The sequence below is a fragment of the Hippopotamus amphibius genome, chromosome 2, assembly GCF_030028045.1.
Source record: "Hippopotamus amphibius kiboko isolate mHipAmp2 chromosome 2, mHipAmp2.hap2, whole genome shotgun sequence".
In the NCBI taxonomy this organism is placed as follows: Eukaryota; Metazoa; Chordata; class Mammalia; order Artiodactyla; family Hippopotamidae; genus Hippopotamus; species Hippopotamus amphibius.
Window position 1 is genome coordinate 229,973,911 of NC_080187.1, and position 21,965 is coordinate 229,995,875.

The following is a 21,965-nucleotide window of genomic DNA, read 5'->3' on the forward strand; positions in this document are numbered from 1 at the left end:
GAAAGTCGACATAGCTTCTGAGGAAACCTGGACATGAACTAATGCCTGGGATAAGTTTGTGACAATGTCTACAAAAGGGAGCTTTATTGGAAGGGAAAACAACAATCTATTGTATAGACTATCAATGATTAAAATTATCAGGACTTCCCTGGTGGTGCAGTGGTGAAGAATCCACCTGCCAATGCAGGGAGACACGGGTTCGAGCCCTGGTCTGGGAAGATCCCACATGCGGTAGAGCAACTAAGCCCGCGTGCCACAACTACTGAGCCCACATGCTGCACCTACTGAAGCCTGTGTGCCTGGAGCCCGTGCTCTGCAACAAGAGAAGCCACCACACTGAGAAGTCCTCACACCATGATGAAGAGTAGCCCCGATCAACCACAACTAAAAAAAACCCTTGTGCAGCAACGAAGACCCAATGCAGCCAAAAATAATAAATAAATAAATAACAACAGCAACAACAAAAACCTGTGGTCTGGGAGCCAATGTAGAATTCTGTCAGTGGTTTAAGATATTTATTAAAATATATATATATGAAAATAGGGACTTCCCTGGTGGTCCAGTGGGTAAAACTCCATGCTCCCAATGTGGGGGGGCGCAGGTTTGATTCCTGGTCAGGGAACTAGATCCCACATGCATGGCACAACTAAGAGTCTGCCTGCCACAACTAAAGATCCCATATGCTGCAACTAAGACCTGGCACAGCCAAAATAAATAAATAACTTAAAATAAATAAAAATTTTTAAAAATATCAAAATAAACTTCTAAAAGTCCTTTATATCCTTGAAAAAATACATTTTACACAATACACTATAACATGTAACACTGATTCTGAGAGCCACAATTAAAAGCAGAGAGTGTTTGTAGTTTACTACTTAAGGTGGCATTATCTAAAACGACAATTCTCAACCAAAAGGTGGTAAGTGGCAGCACAAGGAAAGTTTCTAAATTCTATTCTCTACAAAATCCATTTTTTAATCCTGCCTAAGGCTGAAATTTTGCCTTGGCTTCTGAATAGTAAAAATTTGGAAACTCCCAGTGTCAAATGTCCAAGAAGAAATTTCATGACGATAGCTCTGTGGTTTCCTTTGATGACAAAAACATGGGAAGGCAATGTCACATTCCATCAGCATCACAGAATGGATGGTAGGTGCCTTTTCCTAGGCCTTCTTTCGGTCTCCTAGAGTCTGTTTTCCTTCTCTTGTGGATTCTTCTCTGTGCTGCCGTTTATGACAGAACATTCAGATTCCTTCTCCCACACATTCACCAGGCATCTTAAGTGACATCCTTTACTTCCTTGAACCCCAGTTTCATCATTTGTAATACTAAACTGGAAATACCTACTACTCGGGTCTGCCTGCCTAGCACTTGAGTATAAATCATCTTCTAAAGCATGAAGCATCTCTTCCCCATATAGATACCTAGGAATTTACTTCAGTTTGTTGGCAACCATTTTTTCAATTGTTTGTTTTCAACTTTCCAAACTATCACGGATTTTTTTTCACTGTGGCATCTGAAAAGATACAAGGACCATCTTACTATTTCCTGTGTCTCATTTTCCCACATTTCCTGTTTTTTATGCATAGAAACAAATATCACATGCATACTAACTGCATGTCTGTCCTCTTTCCCCATCATCCTATAAACCCTTACCAGTCTGAAAATTTCTGACTGTCGACTGTCACTCCATCTTCACTGTCGAAAATTCTTTTTTGAAGGAAAATTGCTCTAAGATGTATCTTTTTCCCATCAGTCCACATCCATCTACGTCCATCCCCATAATCCCTGCTGCTCACCTACTGCTTCTACCCGGCTTGTGATCTATGGGGCAAACTGGTTGACTTACAGTCAGCATCCCTAGTGTGAGTTCTGGTTCCATTCTTTAAGAGCTCCAGGAAAGTCCTCTTAAACAGGGGTTCCCAGCTGGGTTCCCTGTCAGCGTCATCTGGGCAGCTTTTTAACTGTTAAAGCAGAGTCTTGAAGGTTGAGTAGGGGAGCAAACACATGCGTCTATCTTATGAAAAGCTCCTGTAGGTGATGCAAAGGAAGACTGAAGTTTGACATCTACTTGCTAGAACCTCTGAATTATTTTCCTAGCTTATAAAATGCCAAGTCTATTTTATAGTGATATCATGAAGGTTAAAACAAGGCAGTATATGGGAAAGAGTGTTATAAACTGGAAAACTGAATATAATGCAAGGTATTATGAGTCAATATTTTTGTGGGGTTTAGAGTAGAAAAAGTTCATCGTCAATCACTTCTGCAGCAACCGTCCTACACAGAGGATTAGAAACAAACAGCAATACGGACAGTCTTCTGAAATTCTCACAGTGTGAAATCTCAGGGTAGGCCAGAACACCACTTTAAAAATTCATAAAGGGGTTTTAAAACCAACAAACAAAATGCTTTTAGTGCAATTTAAAATTGTTTTAAAAATCTGAAAATAAAATTCACTCTTTCTGACTTGAATTACATTGACTTCATTGTGGAATCTGCTTCTCAAAGTCGTGGTCTTCTAGGAAGCTAGAAAATATTGGAACACTTTGAAGCCAAAAGAAAGAAAATTGATGTGCACATACTGGTCTCTGTTCTTCCCGTACCTGGAACTGTAAGGGAACTCATTTCCTAGAACTGTAATAATTGAGATGCCAAGGGAGGTTTACTAACTTGGTCCCCATTTTGTGCATTTTATATTGCAGGGGAATAAACTGTACTCAGCCTGGAAGAAAATACTGCAGGAAATGACTTCAACCCTGGAGAGTTTCTAATTCATTATAATTTCTAGGATAAAATATTCACCTACAACTTTTAAGTCCCCAGAGGGTTTAATCTACTTAAGCTAATGCAAGCAAACAGGTTGGCAGAAAGGGACTATTACTCTAAAACAATTGTAATTATCCTTTTGGGAAGACCACGGGCTTTGCACTCAATCCATCATAGACATTTAACATTTCCCTTTCATCAAAATAGAAATATTTGAAGTTTATTTTTTCACTCTTGGAGGGAAATATCACGTAATAAGCTTGTAACCTAAATTTATAACCTATGATCCAGAGTTCCAGCTCATTCGTTCGACAAAACCTTGCCATTAGGGTAAGGGATCTTAAAAAATGGTACTGATGAACCCAGTGGCAGGGCAAGAGTGGAGATGCAGATGCAGAGAATGGACTTGAGGACACGGAGTTGGGCATGGGGGGCGGGGGGAAGAGTGCAGGGGAAGCTGGGACAAAGTCAGAGAGTAGCATAGACAAAGATACTCTACCAAATGTAAAATAGATAGCTAGTGGGAAGTTGCTGTAGAACAAAGGGAGATCCACTTGATGATGGGTGTTGCCTTAGAGGGCCAGGACAGGGCCGGGGGAGGGAGTCGCGGGAGGGAGGGGATATGGGGATATATGTATAAATCCAGCGGATTCACGTTGGTGTACCTCAAAAACTGGTACAAGAGTGTAAAGCAATTATATTCCAATAAAGAGCTTAAAAAAATAAAGTAAAATAAAAACTAAAAAATATGTATTTAAAAAAAAAAAACCTTTGCAGTGTCTGGCTCCTGTTTCTCTCTGGCCTCCTAGATTCCGTTTCACCAAATGCTCTTCTCTCCGTATGGAACTCCTTCTCTTGTTTCAAGCACCAGTTGTATAACGAGGTGGTTTGTGCAGAAATGCCCTGATGCTGCACAAACAATACCATGGGCACCCTGTCATCATCCATGCTCTTTCCTCTCTCTGGAAATTCCTTTAGCCGCTTCTGCTTACATTGCTACTTCAGACTTCAGCTCAGCATCCTCTCCCCCAGAGAGTTTTCTGGTCCTTAGCCTGATTTAGCTGCTCTTCCTCGGGGGTTCCCTACCATCCTAGGCACCCCTCTGCCCTAGCGTTCATAAGACAACAGGCAAAAATGACTCCCATATCTCTCCCACGCACTGGATGCTAAGGTCTTTCAGGTAAAGGACAGTGCCTGATTTGACTTACATCCACAGCACTTGGCTCAGGGTCAGGCACTTAGTGGGCACCACAGATGTCTGGTTGTTGAATGAACGAATGACGTGATCCAAAGATGTGTTGCATGAAAGCTCAGAATCAACAATGCCCTTGCAAGCATTGCGGTTACTGCATATTTCCCTTGCTCTTCCGAGACTCATCTGAATCCTCCTTATGTGTTGAGCAAGTGCCAGCCAAGGTCCTCTGGCTACAGAGAAGAGCCTGTGACGTCCACTCCCCCTTTGGTATGCAAAATGCAAGAAGCAGTGCACTTATCTGCGTAAGGCTCCCTGGACTTGGAGGGACCTTCCCAGTGGGCCAGAGGGTCCCTACCCAATGCTGCAGAGCAGAGAAAAACCAGGGAAGAGTCCCCAAAGTAAACCTTGAGGGTAGAAATTTGTGATGATTTTTGGCTGAATCCAGGGCTGAGCTGACGGAGAAGAGCAGCAGAGATCCCGGGTCTTGAGATGTCAGAACCGCCTCCCCGCTGCCCGAGGGGCCCTGGCACCCTGTCGCTGTGTGTGAACCAAGGGGGCGGGTCACGAAGAGGTGTAACAACAGGGGGCCCAGGCCTTGCCTTGGCGTGGAGCTCTCGTTGGAGAGCTGGTGGGTCGTCCCCACCGCTGTGGCGGGGCTGCGTCTTCAGACCAGCAGCAACAGGGAGAACAAGGCAGGATGGTTGTAACCCAGCCCTCGTCCCCCACCTGCCCTCCTGTGCCAGAGACTAGGAGTCGGTTACACCACCTTCCGTTGCTGCTCCCCACGACGGAGACTGGGAAACCAAGCACCTGACTCGCTTCCCAGCCCTCCTGCGGGTAGGGTGGCCCAGGCACGACAGGCAAGCCGGAGTCTCCCAGGCGACCTACGATGACGTCTTTGCTCTCCATATAAAATGGAGAAAGAAAGACGTACCTGGCACCACCCTCCCTCCTTTTTTCCTGCTTTGAATTCATTGCTAGATGCTTGCGCCTCGGCAAGCGTCCTGCAGTGAAGGGGAAACAAGCCATTTTGTTACAGAGAGCGAAGCAAAAACAGGACCTAGCGCTACCGTGGAGCTGAGCTGCTGTGCCTGCAGACTTCTCGTCACTTAGGTAAAATAAACCCTACGTGTTCAAGCTACCGTCAGATTGTTACGTGCAGTTAAAGCATTCTTAATCGATACAGCATTCACACCTCCGGTCCCATTCATCACACACTAGCAACCACAAGTGACACCTAGATGCACGGGGGAGGTTGCCCTTGGCAGGACGTCTGGCGGCGTGCATCTGGCACAGAATGGCGCCCTGAGGCATTGTACCCTGGGATGCCGGGGCTGTTCTTTTTAGCCAAAGCACACTGTAGGTATACGTATGCTAATTTTTAAAGTTCAGATGGAAGAGCAAACTCCAATACTAAAGCAACTATGGATCACGTTGATGATCAAATGATTCTTCCACAACCTCTACCTCCAGACTTCTGTGTAAATACTAAATATGGATTTACCCAGAGAGTGAAAGAAAACAGTTTTTTATGTTATATATGGAAAAAAAGTAAATGGAATAAAAAACGTGTTCTAACATAGGCATCTCAAATTCTAAAAATAAGAAGTGAAATATTTGGGTCAAATACAAACCAAATTGTTAGTGGCGGTTACCACTTGGTTCTGTAATTAGAGTTGGAGGGAAGTGAGACAGCTCTTGCTTTTTTTTATATCTCTGTATTTTTTGAATTTTTGTTATAAGAACGGATTATTTTGCTGATAGAACTATTTCTGATAAATAAACCCACCTCTAAGAAGGCACTTATCAAATGCTTACCATGCATTCTCCCATCTAATCCTCAGCACTATGTGGTGAACAGTATATTAACCGATAAAGGAGCTAAAATGGAAAGATTTTAAGTAACTTGACAACATCTCACAGCTAGTGATTGCAAGAATAAGGACTTGAAGATTCTTCAGTCCAAGTCCAAAGCCCATTCTCTAAGCACAGAGCAATACTGCCTCTCCAGATGTTTCTGGATATGTATATATTCTTAATTCTCTTTACCAAGCCAGTGAGTTTCTTTGAATGATGCTTTCATTAGACTATTTCTAAGGAAACTGTCTTCCAATAGCTTCCTCCCCTCTCTCCTTCCCTCGATATAAGTATGTTTAGAAACAAGAATGATCCTACCTTCTTTTAGTGTCTCATTAGGGATTTACTTACTATTCACACGTGTCAAGACCATCTAAAGCTGGTGTATCCTTAGAGTCCCATTCTGGTAACTCTGGGGAAGAGATTGAAATGTGTTCATTACTCTCAATGAGAACCTACTGTTTAGCATAGGGAACCCTACTCAATGATCTGCGGGGACCTAAATAGGAAGAAAACCTAAAAAAGAGCAGATAAATGTATACGTATACCGATTCACTTTGCTGTACAGCAGAAATTAACAACATTGTAAAGCGATCATACTGCAATACAAATTAAAAAAAAAAATTCACTGAAGTTTTCCCAAAGCCCAGTTAAGCAGGATACTTTAGCTTTGTAGGTATGATTGAATATGTAATCACATAAAATATTTTGTGGCCATACAGTTACTCAAAAATACTCATATACCCACTACTATTTGCCAGGGCGTATTCTAATCCGCAGTTTATATAACTGGTTCCTGCCACCATGTGGTGTATGGTTATGTAGGAGAAAGCTACCAATCAAATACCAAGTGACGCTGTGTCACCATATACCAGTGTGATACTTGAATAAGCACAGTGGCCTGAAAAACAAGCATCCAGCATTTTTTAAAATTAATTAATTGGCTGCGTTGGGTCTTCATTGCTGCACATGGGCTTTCTCTAGTTGCAGAGAGCAGGGGCTCCTCATTGCAGTGGCTTCTCTTGTTGTGGAGCACGGGCTCTAGGCATGCGGGCTTCAGTTGTTGCGGCACGTGGGCTCATAAGTTGTGGCTCACGGGCTGTAGAGCGCAGGCTCAGTAGTTGTGGCTCACGGGCTTAGTTGCTCCGTGGCATGTGGGATCTTCCTGGACCAGGGATCAAACCCGTGTCCCCTGCATTGGCAGGCGGATTCTTAATTCACTGCACCACCAGGGAAGCCCAGTATCTAGGATTTTAATTCTCCCTAAGCTAACAAGGTGAAAGATGTTAGTCAACCATTAGCCTATATGCACCTTGGAGGAAATTTCATAAATATGTTCCCCTTTGAAATATAAATAAATAAATAAATGCATTAGTTACTCTCAATACTGGAAACCAGGCACTCAGAAGGATTTTCACGGCACAAAGACCCGGGTAGCAGTTTATGTGGTTTCTCTAACAAGGAAAAACATTTAAATGTGAGGAAAATTAATTCTTCAAAAATAGGCTTCCTAACTATATAAAGTATCTGCGTAAGAAACAGAAAATTCAGACTGCACCTAACGTCAGAGGAAATGAATGCTTTATTTGATTAAAAGGCTGATGTGAAATTTTGCCTACTATAAGTCAGAAGCACTGCCTGGAATATTTCACAAGACTCCAGATTCTGCATCTGTTTTTTTATAGCTCTTGAGGCCTATATAAGAACCTGACCTTGGGTTATCCAAACTAAATCTTGAATAAGCTTCCATTAACATATCTTAGTAAAAACAAAAATAAGGCATATTTTAAAAGACTATGAAATTACAACCTATAACCATAAAGTGCTGAAACGTGCATCAACTCTAAGTGGAAGAGATGTTTGAATTCTCTGCTTATTCAATAATCCAGTAATAGCCCATTTTAGTATTATTTTTATGTATTGTATATATTTAATTTTCAATACAAAAAGAAATATTAAGGACAGAAAAGCCTTTATATGCTGTCATCCCACTAAATGAATGTGAGAGAGACTCAGGTTTAAATCCAAGTTTTGCCATTAATAAACTATATGACTCCCAGATTTTTATCTAAAGCTCAGACTTGCATACTCAGCTCCTTAACTATACATATCTAGTTACCATTTGGTCATTTTTTCCTGGATTAATTGCACTGTGGTCAGAGAGCATGTTCTGTATGACTTTAGTCCTTTAACAATACTGACACTTGCTTTAAGGCTCAGCATGTCAGTTTTTATAAATGTTCCATGTGTACTTGAAAAGAATGTACATTCTGCAGTCAGGTAAAGTTAGATTAAGTTTATTAAATGACACTGTTTAAATCGTTGATAACATCTTCCTCTGCTGGCTTTATTAATTACTTACGTACTCAAAAATCTAATATGATGGCAAATTTGTGAACTTCTATTAACTCTGTGCATATGATTTGAAACTGTTATTAGCTGATTACAGACTTACAACTGTTATAACTGACTGGCAAATCGAACATTTTATCATTATGAAGTGACCTTTTATCTTCAGTAATGCTTTTTGCCTTAATGTCTTTCTTATCTGATATTAAGGCTATTTTATCTGACCAGCTTCCTCTTACTAGAAATTTTTTTTTTTTTTAGTCTTTCAGTATTTATTGGTCACCATTAATTAAAATACAAATTTTCATTAAAAAAAAAGGCAAAGACAGTTACTGTTGTTTTACTAAAGTATCATCTAGTAACTCAAAGCAAGATTACAGGTACAACCCCACAAATTCCACAAGAACAATATATGCAAGTGTTTTGCTCAGTTTTATTTTGGGTCAAAAGTAATCATTTTAAGGTAGGTCAAGTTATACAAAAAAGTCAATGTTAAAGTCTAATTTTTAGCAACATCTTACTAGAAATTGAATGGTATATCTCTTTCTGTCCTTTTACCCTTAACCTTTCTGTATATTTAAGTTTAACATGTATCTCTTACAAACGTTGTATAACTGACTTTCTGATCCTGCCTTACAATCTTTTAATTGGAATATCAGGTCAATTTGCACTTGTTTACCAGCAGTTCAGTTTAAATTATTGTCTTATTTTGTGCTACTTATCCCACCTGTCCTATGTTTCATTTATTTCTCTTACTTTTATTTTTGATAGCTACATTTTTTCCCTCTCATAGTGTGTTTTCTATCCTTTTAGTGGATACCCTAAAAATTACAAAATGCATACTTACTGCCTGTTGTAAGCTAAAATTAATCAATAACATTATCCATTTCCTAGGGAACTTAGGACACATTAACTCTATTGACGCCTTTCCCTACGTATATAGTGTTGTTGTTAATACGTTAATTCCATCGTCTGCTCTTCTAAACTCACGTTTATGAGTGCTCTACGCTCTCCATGCTCACTCAGATTGGCCCACGAATTTATCACTTCACTCCTCACGTCTTTTTGCTTCTCTGCCCTCCATCTGGGATTGCCTTCCTTCCACGTGAAGTAGATACCCTGAATCTCCTTATTTTTCTTGATGGACACTGTCTCTGTTACCCTGAAATGTCTTTATCTTCTTTTTTTCGAAAAATATTTTCACTGGATATAAAATTCTGGGTTAGCAATTATTTTTCTTTCAGCCTTTTGAAAATATCATGCCGCCGTCTTTGGTTCAGCTGTCGTCTAACTGCCAATACTGTGGATTGTAATCTGTCTTTTTCTCTGACATCTTTTAAGATTTCCTTTGCCTTTGATACTCTGTAGTTTCACTGTGTCTAGTGTGGGTTTCTTTTCACCAGCTTAGGAATTTATAAGCTTCTGAATCTGTGAATTGTTATCTTTCATCATTCTGGAAAGTCCTCAGTAACTGTCTCCTTATTTGTCATCCCTGCCTCCATTCTCTCTATCCTCTTCTCTGGAACGTCTATTAATCTGTACCAGATGTTCATCTTTCTCACTCCATCACCCTGGACTTTTTCATCTCTTTCCTGTATGTTTTATCTTTTTGTTTCTCTGAGGTATATTCTCAATAATTTTTATCATCTATCTTCTAGTTATTGCTCTCTTTTCAGCTGTTTCTTATTTGAATTTTTAACCTTGTATTTTTATTTCTAGAAGTTCTATTCAGTTATTTTTCAAATCAGCTCCGGTGACTTTTACGGTTGCCTGTTTTCTGCAGATATGTTCAAGCTCACCTTTTATTTTTCCAGTAAATCCTTTTACACATTCATCATAGTTAAAGTCTCTGTCTCACAATTCCAGTATCCGGGTCATCTCTGAGTTTAGTTCAGCCATTTGTTTCATCTCTTGACAATGGATTGTTTTCTCTTTTTTTTCTCTCTTTTTGGCCTTAGAATTTTTGACTGGATGCCACACATCTTGTGGAGAATAGTTGAGAGAGATAAACAGTATTTACACATGGCCACTCGTGTGGGGGACTGAGTGAATCAAGTCAGGGAGAACGGCTTGGATGTTATTATTTTTCCCTTTGGTGAACTGCCGTCTGCGTGTTCCTCCAGGGATGTGCTGCAGTCAGCTTGCACTTGAGTCAGACCTGGACGCCAGAGGATCTGTTTTCCTGCTCCACCCTCAGCTTGGAGCAAGTCCTGCTTACCTGTGCCATGCCACAATTATGTCTCCCAGAGTGGTAAGCTGCACTTCTCCCATTGGTAAGAGACCTCTGCGTGGTAGAGGCACAGGATCCTGGGCCCCAGAGGTTTTCTACCTCTCCCGGTGGCCAAAGGTTTTTGCGTTTCTCTCTCCCCCAGAGGCAGTGGATCTTAGCCTGGGCCCTGGAGGCAGGAAGCTACACTCTCTCTCCAGCAGTGATTGTTTTTTACTCACAAAGGTCGATGGAAGTGGGCAGTGTTCATGTCTGTCACCCAAGGTTATTAGAGGAACCGCTACCTGCAAGCCTGCATCACTGAGGGATGCCTTCCTGCCAGGCTCCTGCCCCAGTCGTTCTCATCAGCATCCAGTGGAAAGGAGCTCCCAGGTGAACGTGAATTCCTGTCATGTCAAGGCTCCCACTTACTCCAAGAGAATACTTTAGTCCATACTTGGGCTTTAAAAGATTCTTTAAAATTTTAGCTGATTTCTATTGGAAGACATTTCTTCATGGGTCTCTTGTGTTCATGCATGATGTGTGAAGAGGCAGACTGCCTTTGTTCGGTCTGGACTACCATCTCAGCCTGGGAAAACAAAGAGAGCATCTCCCTCTGGAAGAGAGACACATTTGATTACTGTCTACTGTGATGAAGACGTCTCCCTCCAGAGCACAGGGCAGGCATGCTTAACACCCGTTATAAAATATTTAGGTTCCTTGAGCTCAGGGTACCTTGCTGAAGTGCAACCCACTGCATGTACAGGCAGTGGTCCCCAACCTTTTTGGCACCAGGGACCAGTTTGATGGGAGACAGTTTTTCCACGGACCAGGAAGGGGGGCTTGGCTCAGGAGGTGACGCGAGCAAAGGGGAGCGCTGGGGGCGGCAGGTGACGCCTGGCTCACTCACCAGCTGCTCTCCTCCTGCGCGGCCCGGGTCCTCACAGGTCGCGGTGCCCGGTACCGGTCCACAGCCCGGGGGCTGGAGACTCCTGTGTGCAGGTGTCACCCGGCCCTGTGCTCACTGCCCTGTAGGATGGGGGATCAGGGAACCAGCACAGATACTGACACTCTGATCGATACTATTAGGGCCAGGAATAAATCCCCTGTCTCTGATATAAGAAACCGTGGCAGGCTAACTTATAACTTGCAGATAGGGTCAAATCTTAGACCTTTCCAAGTTTCTTCTTTACTGGCAGCCGCCTATTCTCTGCCAAAGGTGAAACAGTTCATGTATTCTGTCTAAGGGGCTTGTCACTCTGGAATTCAGCTCCTTTGGCCGCCTTCTCTAATGCTGTAATAGAAAAGCCATGGTTTTTTTTTTCTTCTTAGGATGGGAGGAACATTCTCTTGCAGCTTTCTACATCTTAAATGGAAGCACAACTCCCAAGGTACACCTATTTGATTACTTTCTATTACCAAAGATAGACACTTACTGATCTTTGAATTTAATGTTCTGCTTATATGTGTTTAGTTAGTTTTAAAAGAAGCATAAGCTTGGGTAATGAACTCCAGGAATTCTGAAAAACAGCTCATGGAATATTTCATCATAAGGGCTGGAAGCAGTGGACCAAGAATGTTTACCTTCCAGCATAGGTGAGTCAGGAGGGGGTAAAAGAACCTGATTCATGAGGAATGAGACGTTACTCAGAATGCACAAATGCACTGGCCACAGACTCTTATAATCAGGGAGACACACAGGAAAACTGCAGCCACTTGGGGGTAGAGAGAGGGCTTTTGAAGCTCTCAGAAACGGACAGGCGGATGTGGTAAACACACCTGAAAAGGGTACAAAGGCTAGGCAGAAGAACCGCAAGTGGTGTCTTGAGGATTCATAGATTTTCCATTCCTGTGTGGTTTCTATCCCTCTCTACACTCACTCCCCCTTCTCCTAGTAAACAAAATCTAGATTTCTTTTGTGAGGTTCACCTCTTCTGTACTGTGGAGGTCTGGTTAGGGCTGCCAGTTAAAGTGCCCAGTTTTCCCCTGGCCAACATTCCCAGGACTCCCTGAGTCATGAAAGAAAGAAAAACAGCTGGAACTGACCCATTACTGAGCTGTTAGTTCCCGCTACATAGATCCCAAAACAGCTTTCCTATCTTTTCAAAGAATAGCTTAACTCTGTGAATTATCCAATATTCTCATTTTGCTTAAGTTAACCAAATTTGAATTTCTGTTGGTTGCAACCAAAGAAATTCAACTGATACAGGGAAAGTGGTCCAATAGAGGACATGACAGAGGCCAAAGCAAGCTTTTAAAGGTAGCCTGAAATCGAAGATACTTTATTTAAAATTATTAAAAGAACATGTATTAATAACTGTCAAAATTGCTGGCTGTGGTGCAGCGACATTGATTTCATGTTTCTATGTGCTTGTAGTCAAAGATTACGCTGATGATGTTTTATTACTACAAACTACATTTAGAGTTCACGCTCATATTTCCCAAGTAAGACATAAAAAACAAATGAGAGTGAACTGCAACAATACACACGACATGCTACAAGAAAAACATCTAGAAAAGGGCGCTGGGAGGAGCAAATGACCTACGTTACAACAAAATACACAGTTGAGCCTTGACCACTGTAGGGTGTAGGGGAGCCAGCCTCCAAAGAGTCAAATAGCTTTACAGTTGGCCTCCATAACCACAGTTCCACATCTGCAGATTCAACCAGCCATGGATCCTACCGTACCGTAGAACACGTTTAGTGAAGGAAGTCTACATGTGAGTAGAACCACGCAGTTCCAACCTGGGTTGTTCAAGGAGCAACTATATATATATGACAAGTACATATATTATTATATATACGGGAATCATGATATAACATATATAACAGAATATATATTATATATATCTTACTCTGCATCCTTTTTAGGGTTATTTCATTACTTTTTGAAAATATTATAAAAGTAAATTTACCATTTTGCCACAGATTAGTTTAACACAGAGTTACTCAACCTCGGCACTACTGATGTTTGAGCAGGATAATCCTTTTTTGGGGGGGGCAGGGGAGCTGTCGAATGCACTGTGGGGTGTTTAGTAGCATCCCCGGCCTCTACTAGCCCCACTATAGGCCAGCAACAATGACAAAAACGTCTCGAGGTCGCCTAACGTCTCCCAGCAGGGGGGAGTTGGGGGGTGGCAAAATTGTTCCCTGATTAAGAAACACTGGTTTTAATGTCACGACAACAAAACAAATACAGCTGCCAGCGCTGTGATTCCACTGTGGAGTCAACTGTGATTAAACCAGTTACATGTCTCTTTTAGTTTAAAGTGCACCATGGCTACAACTACATTAGCCGTGCCAGTAGCTGTTTGGAGCGGAGCTGCCTCATAGCACCGTCACCAGCCCCACGTGGCTACTGAGCACCTGAAACGGGGCTGCTCTGGACTAAGATGTGTAGTAGGTGTAAAATGTGCACTGGAGTTTGAAGACTTGATATGAAGAAAAAAGTGTAAAATAACTTATAATTTGTATGTTAACTGAACTATTTTGGGTATACCTACTAGGTAAAATAGATTAAAACTACTTTCACCTGCTCGGTTTTCCTCTGAATGTGGCTGTGGGGATTCTAAGTTAAATAACGTGGCACGTCGACTCCCACCGGACCTCACTGGTCGAGACACGTGAAATGATTTAGTGTTACTCGTCAATGAAATAAGTTCTTAGTCTATCAAATAAGCCAAAAAGACTTCGGAAAGCTTTCCACAGCCCTGCGCAATCAGCTGCCTTGTGAGCGTCACAATTCTTCATCACCACGCCTGAACGGTGTGCCGGCTTCCTCGGACCAGTCACTTCTGTGCCAGTGCTTGAGTCTCAGTATCCCAACAGAGTCCCTTCCGCCTGCCGACTTATCTTCAGGCTGTTCTTTACCATTTTCCTGCACATCAGTTTCTCCCACACACTCGGGAACTTTCCTGGTAGGATGCTGAGATGCTGCGGCATCCATCATGCTGAGAAAGTCGTAAGCAGGCAGAGGCGGTTTCCATTCCTGAGCAGGTAAAGTTTCTGGAAGGAAAGAATCAAGGGTCAACGAGGAACAGATATAAAATCTCATCACGTGAATACACCAGGAAATGTTTTATTTTGAAAAATATATTTGTAAGAGTGAAGGCCTTATCAGTTTTCCTTATTTAAGCAAAGCTATGTTTTATTATCATCACTGAGACGCCTGATACATTTATCATTCCTAGGCATCTTCATATATTACATTTATAAGCTATCCTATTTTAAATAAAGATAAGTATTAACAGGCAAAAAACAAAAGGTCCATAATCTCACTGCCTATTAACCCTTGCTGGGGTTTTAAAAAATAGCAACACGTGTAATGAGATCACACATGGCCAGGAATCAGTTAAAATGAAGACGTCTCTCGCCTCCCTCCCTGCTCCTATCTTTATCTCAAAGAACTGTAACTATTCCAGGAAAAAAATTTTGGAACATACATACAGATTTATTATTTAGACAAGTATTTCCTCACATTTTAAAGCATTTTCCATTTTGGAAGATTTAACATCCTTTGTACATACTTTATGTAAAAAAAGTACATTTTATAAAAATAATTATAGACAAAGATCATTAAAAATTGCTATTGAATCAACTGTACTATAAACAGACAGTGACTGGAATCATGGCAGTGAATCTTAACATTATTTTAAAACACTGGTCATTAGAAGAAGAAAAGGATTTAAGCTGATAACATATATATATGTGAGATAAATAAACCAGCTTTTCTCCATTTAGTAGACAGATTTCACACAATTTCAGAATTTAGTTGCCTAATTAAAATACTATTTGAAAAATAAACTATATAAGGAAATGTGCAAAGTAAACATTTAAAAGATAAATTCTAGTGAAAGAATCTATACACTGTTACATGAAAAGAAAGTAACGCTCATAAAATAAAAACTTGCACATCTCTCACAAATCAAGTAAAAGCTTAGGACATTCATATAAACTCTAATTTCCTAGAGTAGATTAAAACACAAACAAAAATCTGCATCAATACATATGTATATCCACACTCTACTTATTTATATATGATTTCTTCACGCAGACTCAGTTACATGAAAGCCATGGTACAACAGCAGGGTATTAAATTTAGGCCACCCGTGTGACTGAGGTTTCAAATTACAGCGTTACCAGCTTAGCAGACTTGAAAGTGACAAACGGATAAAACAGTTTCTTGAATATAATGAATAGGTAAGAAGTAAGAATAACTGTATTTTGCAATATGCAGATAAAGTATCTCTAAGAATAAAGTCCAGTTTAAAGCACAGCAAAGATTTAGCAATATTTATTTTTTTAAGGTAAACACTGCAGCCTAGTGGTCTGAGATGACAAAATGCCTGAAACTGGAGATCCTAATTCTGCTAATTATTTACTGAGGGAACTAACTCTATATAGAGATCTTAATGTTTTTAATTGCAAATAAGACTGTACTCTCAGCACATATAGGCAATAAAGACAGTATTATCGAATTAGTAATGACAATAATAATAATGGCTCACATTGACTGAGGCTTTACACTATATCAGGCATTATATATTTAATCCTTGCAACCCCATGAGGAAAGTACAATTACTATCCCACTTTATAGATGAGAAAACCAAGGCCTAGAAAGGTCAGAGAATCTACCAAAAGTAAGTGTACATCTCAAGGAAGAAGATCCAGTGGTCACAATTTCACGGAAACTAAGATGCGAGGCAAGCAAGGTGTGGCAGAGACGGGTGGCACCATGTTACAGAGTCGGGCTATTCCAAGAGTAGCTGCAGCATCCCTGTCCCAGATCTGTCTCCCAAGGTGTGGTGACCCGGGACAGGGATGCTGCAGACAGGCCCTGATACAGAAAAGTCCTGCTTGGACCTTTCCTTCTTCCCTGCTGCAGAGGCTGCAGGAATGACGTAAGACCAGGAACAGTGATACAAAGAAATAAGGGAAGCCAGAGGCATTAACAGAATTGCAATGGAAGAAATACCAGTCTCTCAGGAAACTCAGAATAATTCTGATTCTTTCCTCTTGGAAATGGTTTGAGTTGAGGAATCAAAGCCCCCCACGAGGCTCCTTGTAGGAAAGGATCTTTACATGAAGTATAACAATACTTTAGGTTTTACACTTTAAAAGGCATGCCTTTGCATTTTTGATTTTTAAAATAACGGTGACATGGTCCGAGTAGGAACTATGAATCTCCTTTGATAGTTGTACAGCGGGGAAACAAAGGAAACCCTTGCCTAAAGCTACACGGTTAGTAACCAAGGAGGCCGGGTCAGAAGCTCAGGTTCCGTGTCTCTGAGCATCACATCACCCGTCTTAAAGCAGCTCAGCGGGAGAGGTATGCTGGCTCAACTTACAAATCATCCCATCTGACTCAGAGTCCACCAGGCCTCTGTGTCACAGCAACTGGAAAATGACAACACGCCACTGTTTCTCTACAACAGCAATGCGGATAGAGCAGAGAACGCAGACTACCTGAAGAGCGCGAGAGCTACAACGGAAAGGACCTCTGTGTGATGTGGCTAGAACGAAGACGCCAACGGTAAGTAATGACAACCACAGAAAGGCTTCTTTCAGATGACGGCAGACAACACAGTCAATTTAATTACCTTTTTACATTTCCTAGGAAAATGTGAAAACTAATACATGATCTCACAAAATTAAGACTTAAAAATATATACCATCTAAAAAGACCCAGAAGAGCCAAAATCATCTTGCATGTGAAGAACAACGTTGGAGGAACTCAATTTCCCAATTTAAAACCTATTACAAAGATTCTGTGTTCAAGACTGTGGGGTGACTGGCATGAGGCATCTGTGTATGTGACAGGAAAACATGTATGCGATTCTTCACAGCAGCAGTGTTCATAGACAGTGCCAATGTCCATCAACGGCTGAGTGCACAAACAAAACGGGGCGCATCCATCCAATGGAATATTATCCATCCACGGGAAGGAATGCACCACTGATTCACGCCAGACCATGGGTGACCCCTGAAAACCTATGCCAAGTGGAAGAAGCCAGGCACAAAAGTCTACGCGTTGTATGACTCCACATATACGAAAGGTCCAGGTTAGGCAAATCCACAAGGACAAAAGGAAAGGGAGTGGCTGTCAAGGAATAAAGGGAGAGGAGAGTGGGAAGTGACTGCTCATGGGGATAGGGTTTCTTTTGAGGGTGATGGAAATGCGTTTTAACATTCAATAGTGGTGGACTTCCTAGGTGGCGCAGTGGTTAAGAATCTGCCTGCCAATACAGGGGACATGGGTTCGATCCCTGGTCTGGGAAGATCTCATATGCCATGGAGCAACTAAGCCTGTGAGCCACAATTATTGAGCCTGCACTCTAGAGCCTGTGAGCCACAACTATTGAGCCCGTGTGCCACAACTACTGAAGCCCACATGCCTAGAGCCCGTGCTCCACAAGAGAAGACACTGCAATGAGAAGCCCGTGCACCACAATCAAGAGTAGCCCCCACTCGCCGCAACTACAGAAAGCCTGCGTGTAGCAACGAAGACCCAACGCAGCCAATAAATATAAATAAATTTTTTTAAAAAAAATTCAGTAGTGGTAATGGTTGCACACCCTTGTGAATATACCCAAAAAACATCGAGAATTGTACACTTTAAAAGGGTGCATTTTATGGTATGTGGATTACATTTCAATATACAAGTACCTTCTATAGACTATTTAAACATAACAGTTTAGTTAAAACTGCCTAACTTAATAGAAATGACGTAGATAGACTCCTGGGAAGAACAGGTATGCTGCATTGACTGGCACTTAAACTGAAGAATCTGATTAAATATACATAAATAGACATAATGACAGATTCACATACTGCATGCTGGCTGAGAGACAGTGTAACACTGAATTGGTGTTTATATACCAGAACTCTGTATGTGTATACATATATATTCACACACACACACACACACACACACACACACACACAACCTTCTTCAGAACTCGGTCATGAACAGTGTCAAAACGTTATTATAATATAGTTCATTTGGTTTCCAATAACAAAGTCCTTAGAAGTACCTTAGGAAACTTTACATCAAATTTCACACTATTTCCTCAGCAGGCTAATGATCTACATTATCACATGTTAACTAATTTGAATTATAGCAACAGGACCATCATTGTCACAACTGTATATAAACTGCATACACATCTATACCACAGCATAAATCCACACAGGTTTTAGAAAATAAACAGGGACTACACATGTCATAAGCCAGCGTTAAATTCTGGGCCAAGATCTCTTTTTTTGTGGTTCAAAACTCTGGCTCTGGAGTACAACAGAGCCATGTTAAAATCCACGTTTCCTCATTTACTGGTTAATTATATGACTTTGAACTAGTTACTTAACTCTTCTATAGATACTTCCTATGACTCTTGTGAGAATAAATGAGATAATGCACGTGAATCACGTAGCTTTGAGCTAGACACCTATTAAGCATTCAACAAATGTTAGCTATTACTATTAAATTGAATATAATGACATTTTCTGTGGGTAATAGTACCTAGCATATAGGAGACTATCCCATGGACAACGCTACCAGCATATTAATATTTAGAATACTTACAAACATTACAATTCAACTCATTCCAGCATTCATTAGCTATAATTCAAGTTTAAAAATCCATGAAACAAGGACTTCCCTGGTGGTGCAGTGGTTAAGAATCCACCTGCCAACGTAGGGGACATGGGTTCGATCCCTGCTCCAGGAAGATTCCACATGCCGTGGAGCAACTAAGCCTGTGCGCCACAACTATTTAGCCTGCGCTCCAGAGCCCGTAAGCCACAACTATTGAGCCCATGTGCTGCAGCTCCAGAGCCCGTAAGCCACAACTATTGAGCCCATGTGCTGCAGCTCCAGAGCCCGTAAGCCACAACTATTGAGCCCATGTGCCGCAACTACTGAAGCCCATGTGCCTAGAGCCTGTGCTCCACAACAAGAGAAGCCACGGCAAAGAGGAGCCTGTGCACCACAATAAAGAGTAGGCCCCCACTCGCTGCAACTAGAGAAAACCTGTGTGCAGCAACGAAGACCCAACATAGCCAATAAGTAAATTTATTTTTTTCAAAAATCCTTGAAACAAAATATAGAATTGTGCACCTTAAAACTGGAAACTTACTGATATGACTTTCTAGTCCTGCTTCTAATTTTCTCAGCCACAATAAAAGATTCTGTTCAGTGATAGCCTGGTCTGAAGGAAATGCAAATACTTGGCCACCTGAATGCAGATCCACCACCACAAGAAGAGGAAGGGGAGGTAGGGTATCAAAATACGCCTGCAAGATTCCTCTCCCCACAGGAGTGTTCTTCCTATAAAAAGGGAGCAATTGAACACATTAATGAATATTTCTTTCTATGACAAAATAATGAGAACAATAGCTTGTAAAACATTAACCTTTAAATATAGTATCATGACAGGAAGTTTATTTTATGAACATAAATCCTAAAAATCAAGAGGTCTACAACCATGTTATCAGCAATCAGAGTTGTAAAAAAGTTTCTTTTAACATGGGGTACATACTGTATTTCTCTTAGGAGAGAAAAGGCAGCCAATGAGAGTTTTAATGAAACACAGTCCGAAGGCTTGTGAGTTTTGCCTTTTGTTGTAATCACAGGTTCCTTCCAAGGTTTAGTCAAGTATCTGATCACGTCGGCTCAACAACTAAATGGCTACGAACTATAAAATAACAGGATACATATGATAGATACCCCTTTTCCAAATAAAACTGTCTCCTGCCTCAGGATTAGCTTCAAATTAAAAAGATTTTTAAAAGTATGTTCATACAAGGAAACCAGAAGTTTAAGTCAACTAGTTTCCCTAATATAGCACATCCCACATTGTGGAAAGTACTGTTTTACTCTGAGAAAGCTACAAGGACAACCACCTGGAAAAATTTTGTCTCAAGTAGCAGGCTGTACTGTTAGTGAACTCTTCACAACAAAAATGTACACTGCTCTATTTTTGTAATTTTTCAAATGAGTTAAAAATGAAATGTCTTTAATCTGATGACTTTGAACAATGGACAGTGTATACATATACGTGAACTGTATTCAGAGATATTAAATGTAATAACACAAGCCACACGTCTAGAAAATACACCAGGAAATACTGTTGGTAAAGGTACTGATAATTTTCTGCAACATTTTAGACTGCATTTTTAAAATACAGAAATATAGAAAAAGGAATTAAAGAAAAATGCCAAAACAACACAATGTTTATTTTTCTATATTTGCCAAATTTCCCTCAGTGAACATCCATTACTTTTAAAATCAGAAGAATTATTATTTTAAAAAATGTATTTTATGACACCAAAAACAAAGGCAACAAAAGCAAAACTAAACAAGTGGGACAACATCAAACTAAAAAGCTTCTGCACAGCAAAGGAAACCAACAAAATGAAAAGGCAACCTTCAGAAGGGGAGAAAATATCTGCAAATCATATATCTGATAGGGAATTAATATCAAAATAACTAAAGAACTTGCACAACTCAGTCACAAAACAACAATTAAAGAATGGACATAACTGAATAAACATTTTTGCAAAGAAAACATACAAATGACCAAAAGATACATAAAAAGATGTTTAACATCACTAATCATCAGGGAGATGCAGATCAAAACCACAATGAGATATCACCTCACACCTGTCAGAACAGCAACTGGCAAAAAGACCAAAAAAAAAGTGCTGGCAAGGATGTGGAAAAATTGGAACCCTTGTGCAGTGTTGGTGGGGATGTAGCTGATGAAGCCAATTTTCATTAGGGAGTGAAACTCGACCTCTGGAGTTAACATCATGGAACCAATGTATATGTCATCACGATGTTTTAGTCACTAGAAAAGGGAAACAGTATGGCGGTGCCTCGAGAAATTAACACTAGAACTACCAAAGGACCCAACAATCCCACTTCTGGGTATGTATCCAAAGGATATGAAGACAGAATATTGAAGAGATATCTGCACTCCCATGTTCACTGCAGCGTTATTCACAAACAGCCAAGATATGTAACTAATCTGTGTCAACAGGTGAATAGATAAAAGGATGTAGTATACCTATAAAATGGAACATCACTCAGCCCTGAGAGAGAAGGAGATCCTGCCATCTGCTACAACATGGATGGAATTTGAGGCATTATACTAAGTGCAGTAAGCCAGACAGAGAAAGACAAATACTACATAGTACTATCACTGGTCTGTGTGGAATCTTTAAAAAAAAAAAAGTCAAACTCATAAAAACTGAGTAGAAAAGTTGCCAGGGACTGCAGGGTGGGGGAACTAAGGAGAAACCGGTAAAATATACAAGACGTTTCAGTTGCAAGATAAGGTCTGAGGATTCAATGTATAACATGGTGACTGCAGTTGAAATTTGCTAAGAGAGTAGAACTTAAATGTTCTCACCCCCCCCCCCGAAAGTTTATGTATATAAAACAAACATGTGAGTTGATGGATGTGTTAATTAACTAGATGGAAGAATCTTTCCACCGTGTATACATATATCAAATTACTACAATGCACATTTTAAATATCTTACAATTTTGTCATTTATACCTCAATAAAGCTGAAAAAAATAATATCACACAG

At 40.6% G+C, this 21,965-nt stretch overlaps 1 protein-coding gene across 4 annotated transcripts in view; it reads right to left on the bottom strand.

The window, feature by feature from the left end:
* Positions 1–12,628: 12,628 nt before the first annotated feature.
* Positions 12,629–21,965, bottom strand: part of TXNDC16 (thioredoxin domain containing 16) — a 93,262-nt gene continuing 83,925 nt past the window's right edge. For all 4 annotated transcript variants that reach the window (XM_057723914.1, XM_057723915.1, XM_057723916.1 and 1 more), the window contains 2 exons: positions 19,506–19,696; positions 12,629–14,376 (listed from right to left, as the gene is read on the bottom strand). In XM_057723914.1, coding sequence (XP_057579897.1) covers positions 14,108–14,376; positions 19,506–19,696 — 460 coding nt within the window. In that variant the 3' untranslated portion in view covers positions 12,629–14,107. The remainder of the gene's footprint in view (positions 14,377–19,505; positions 19,697–21,965) is intronic.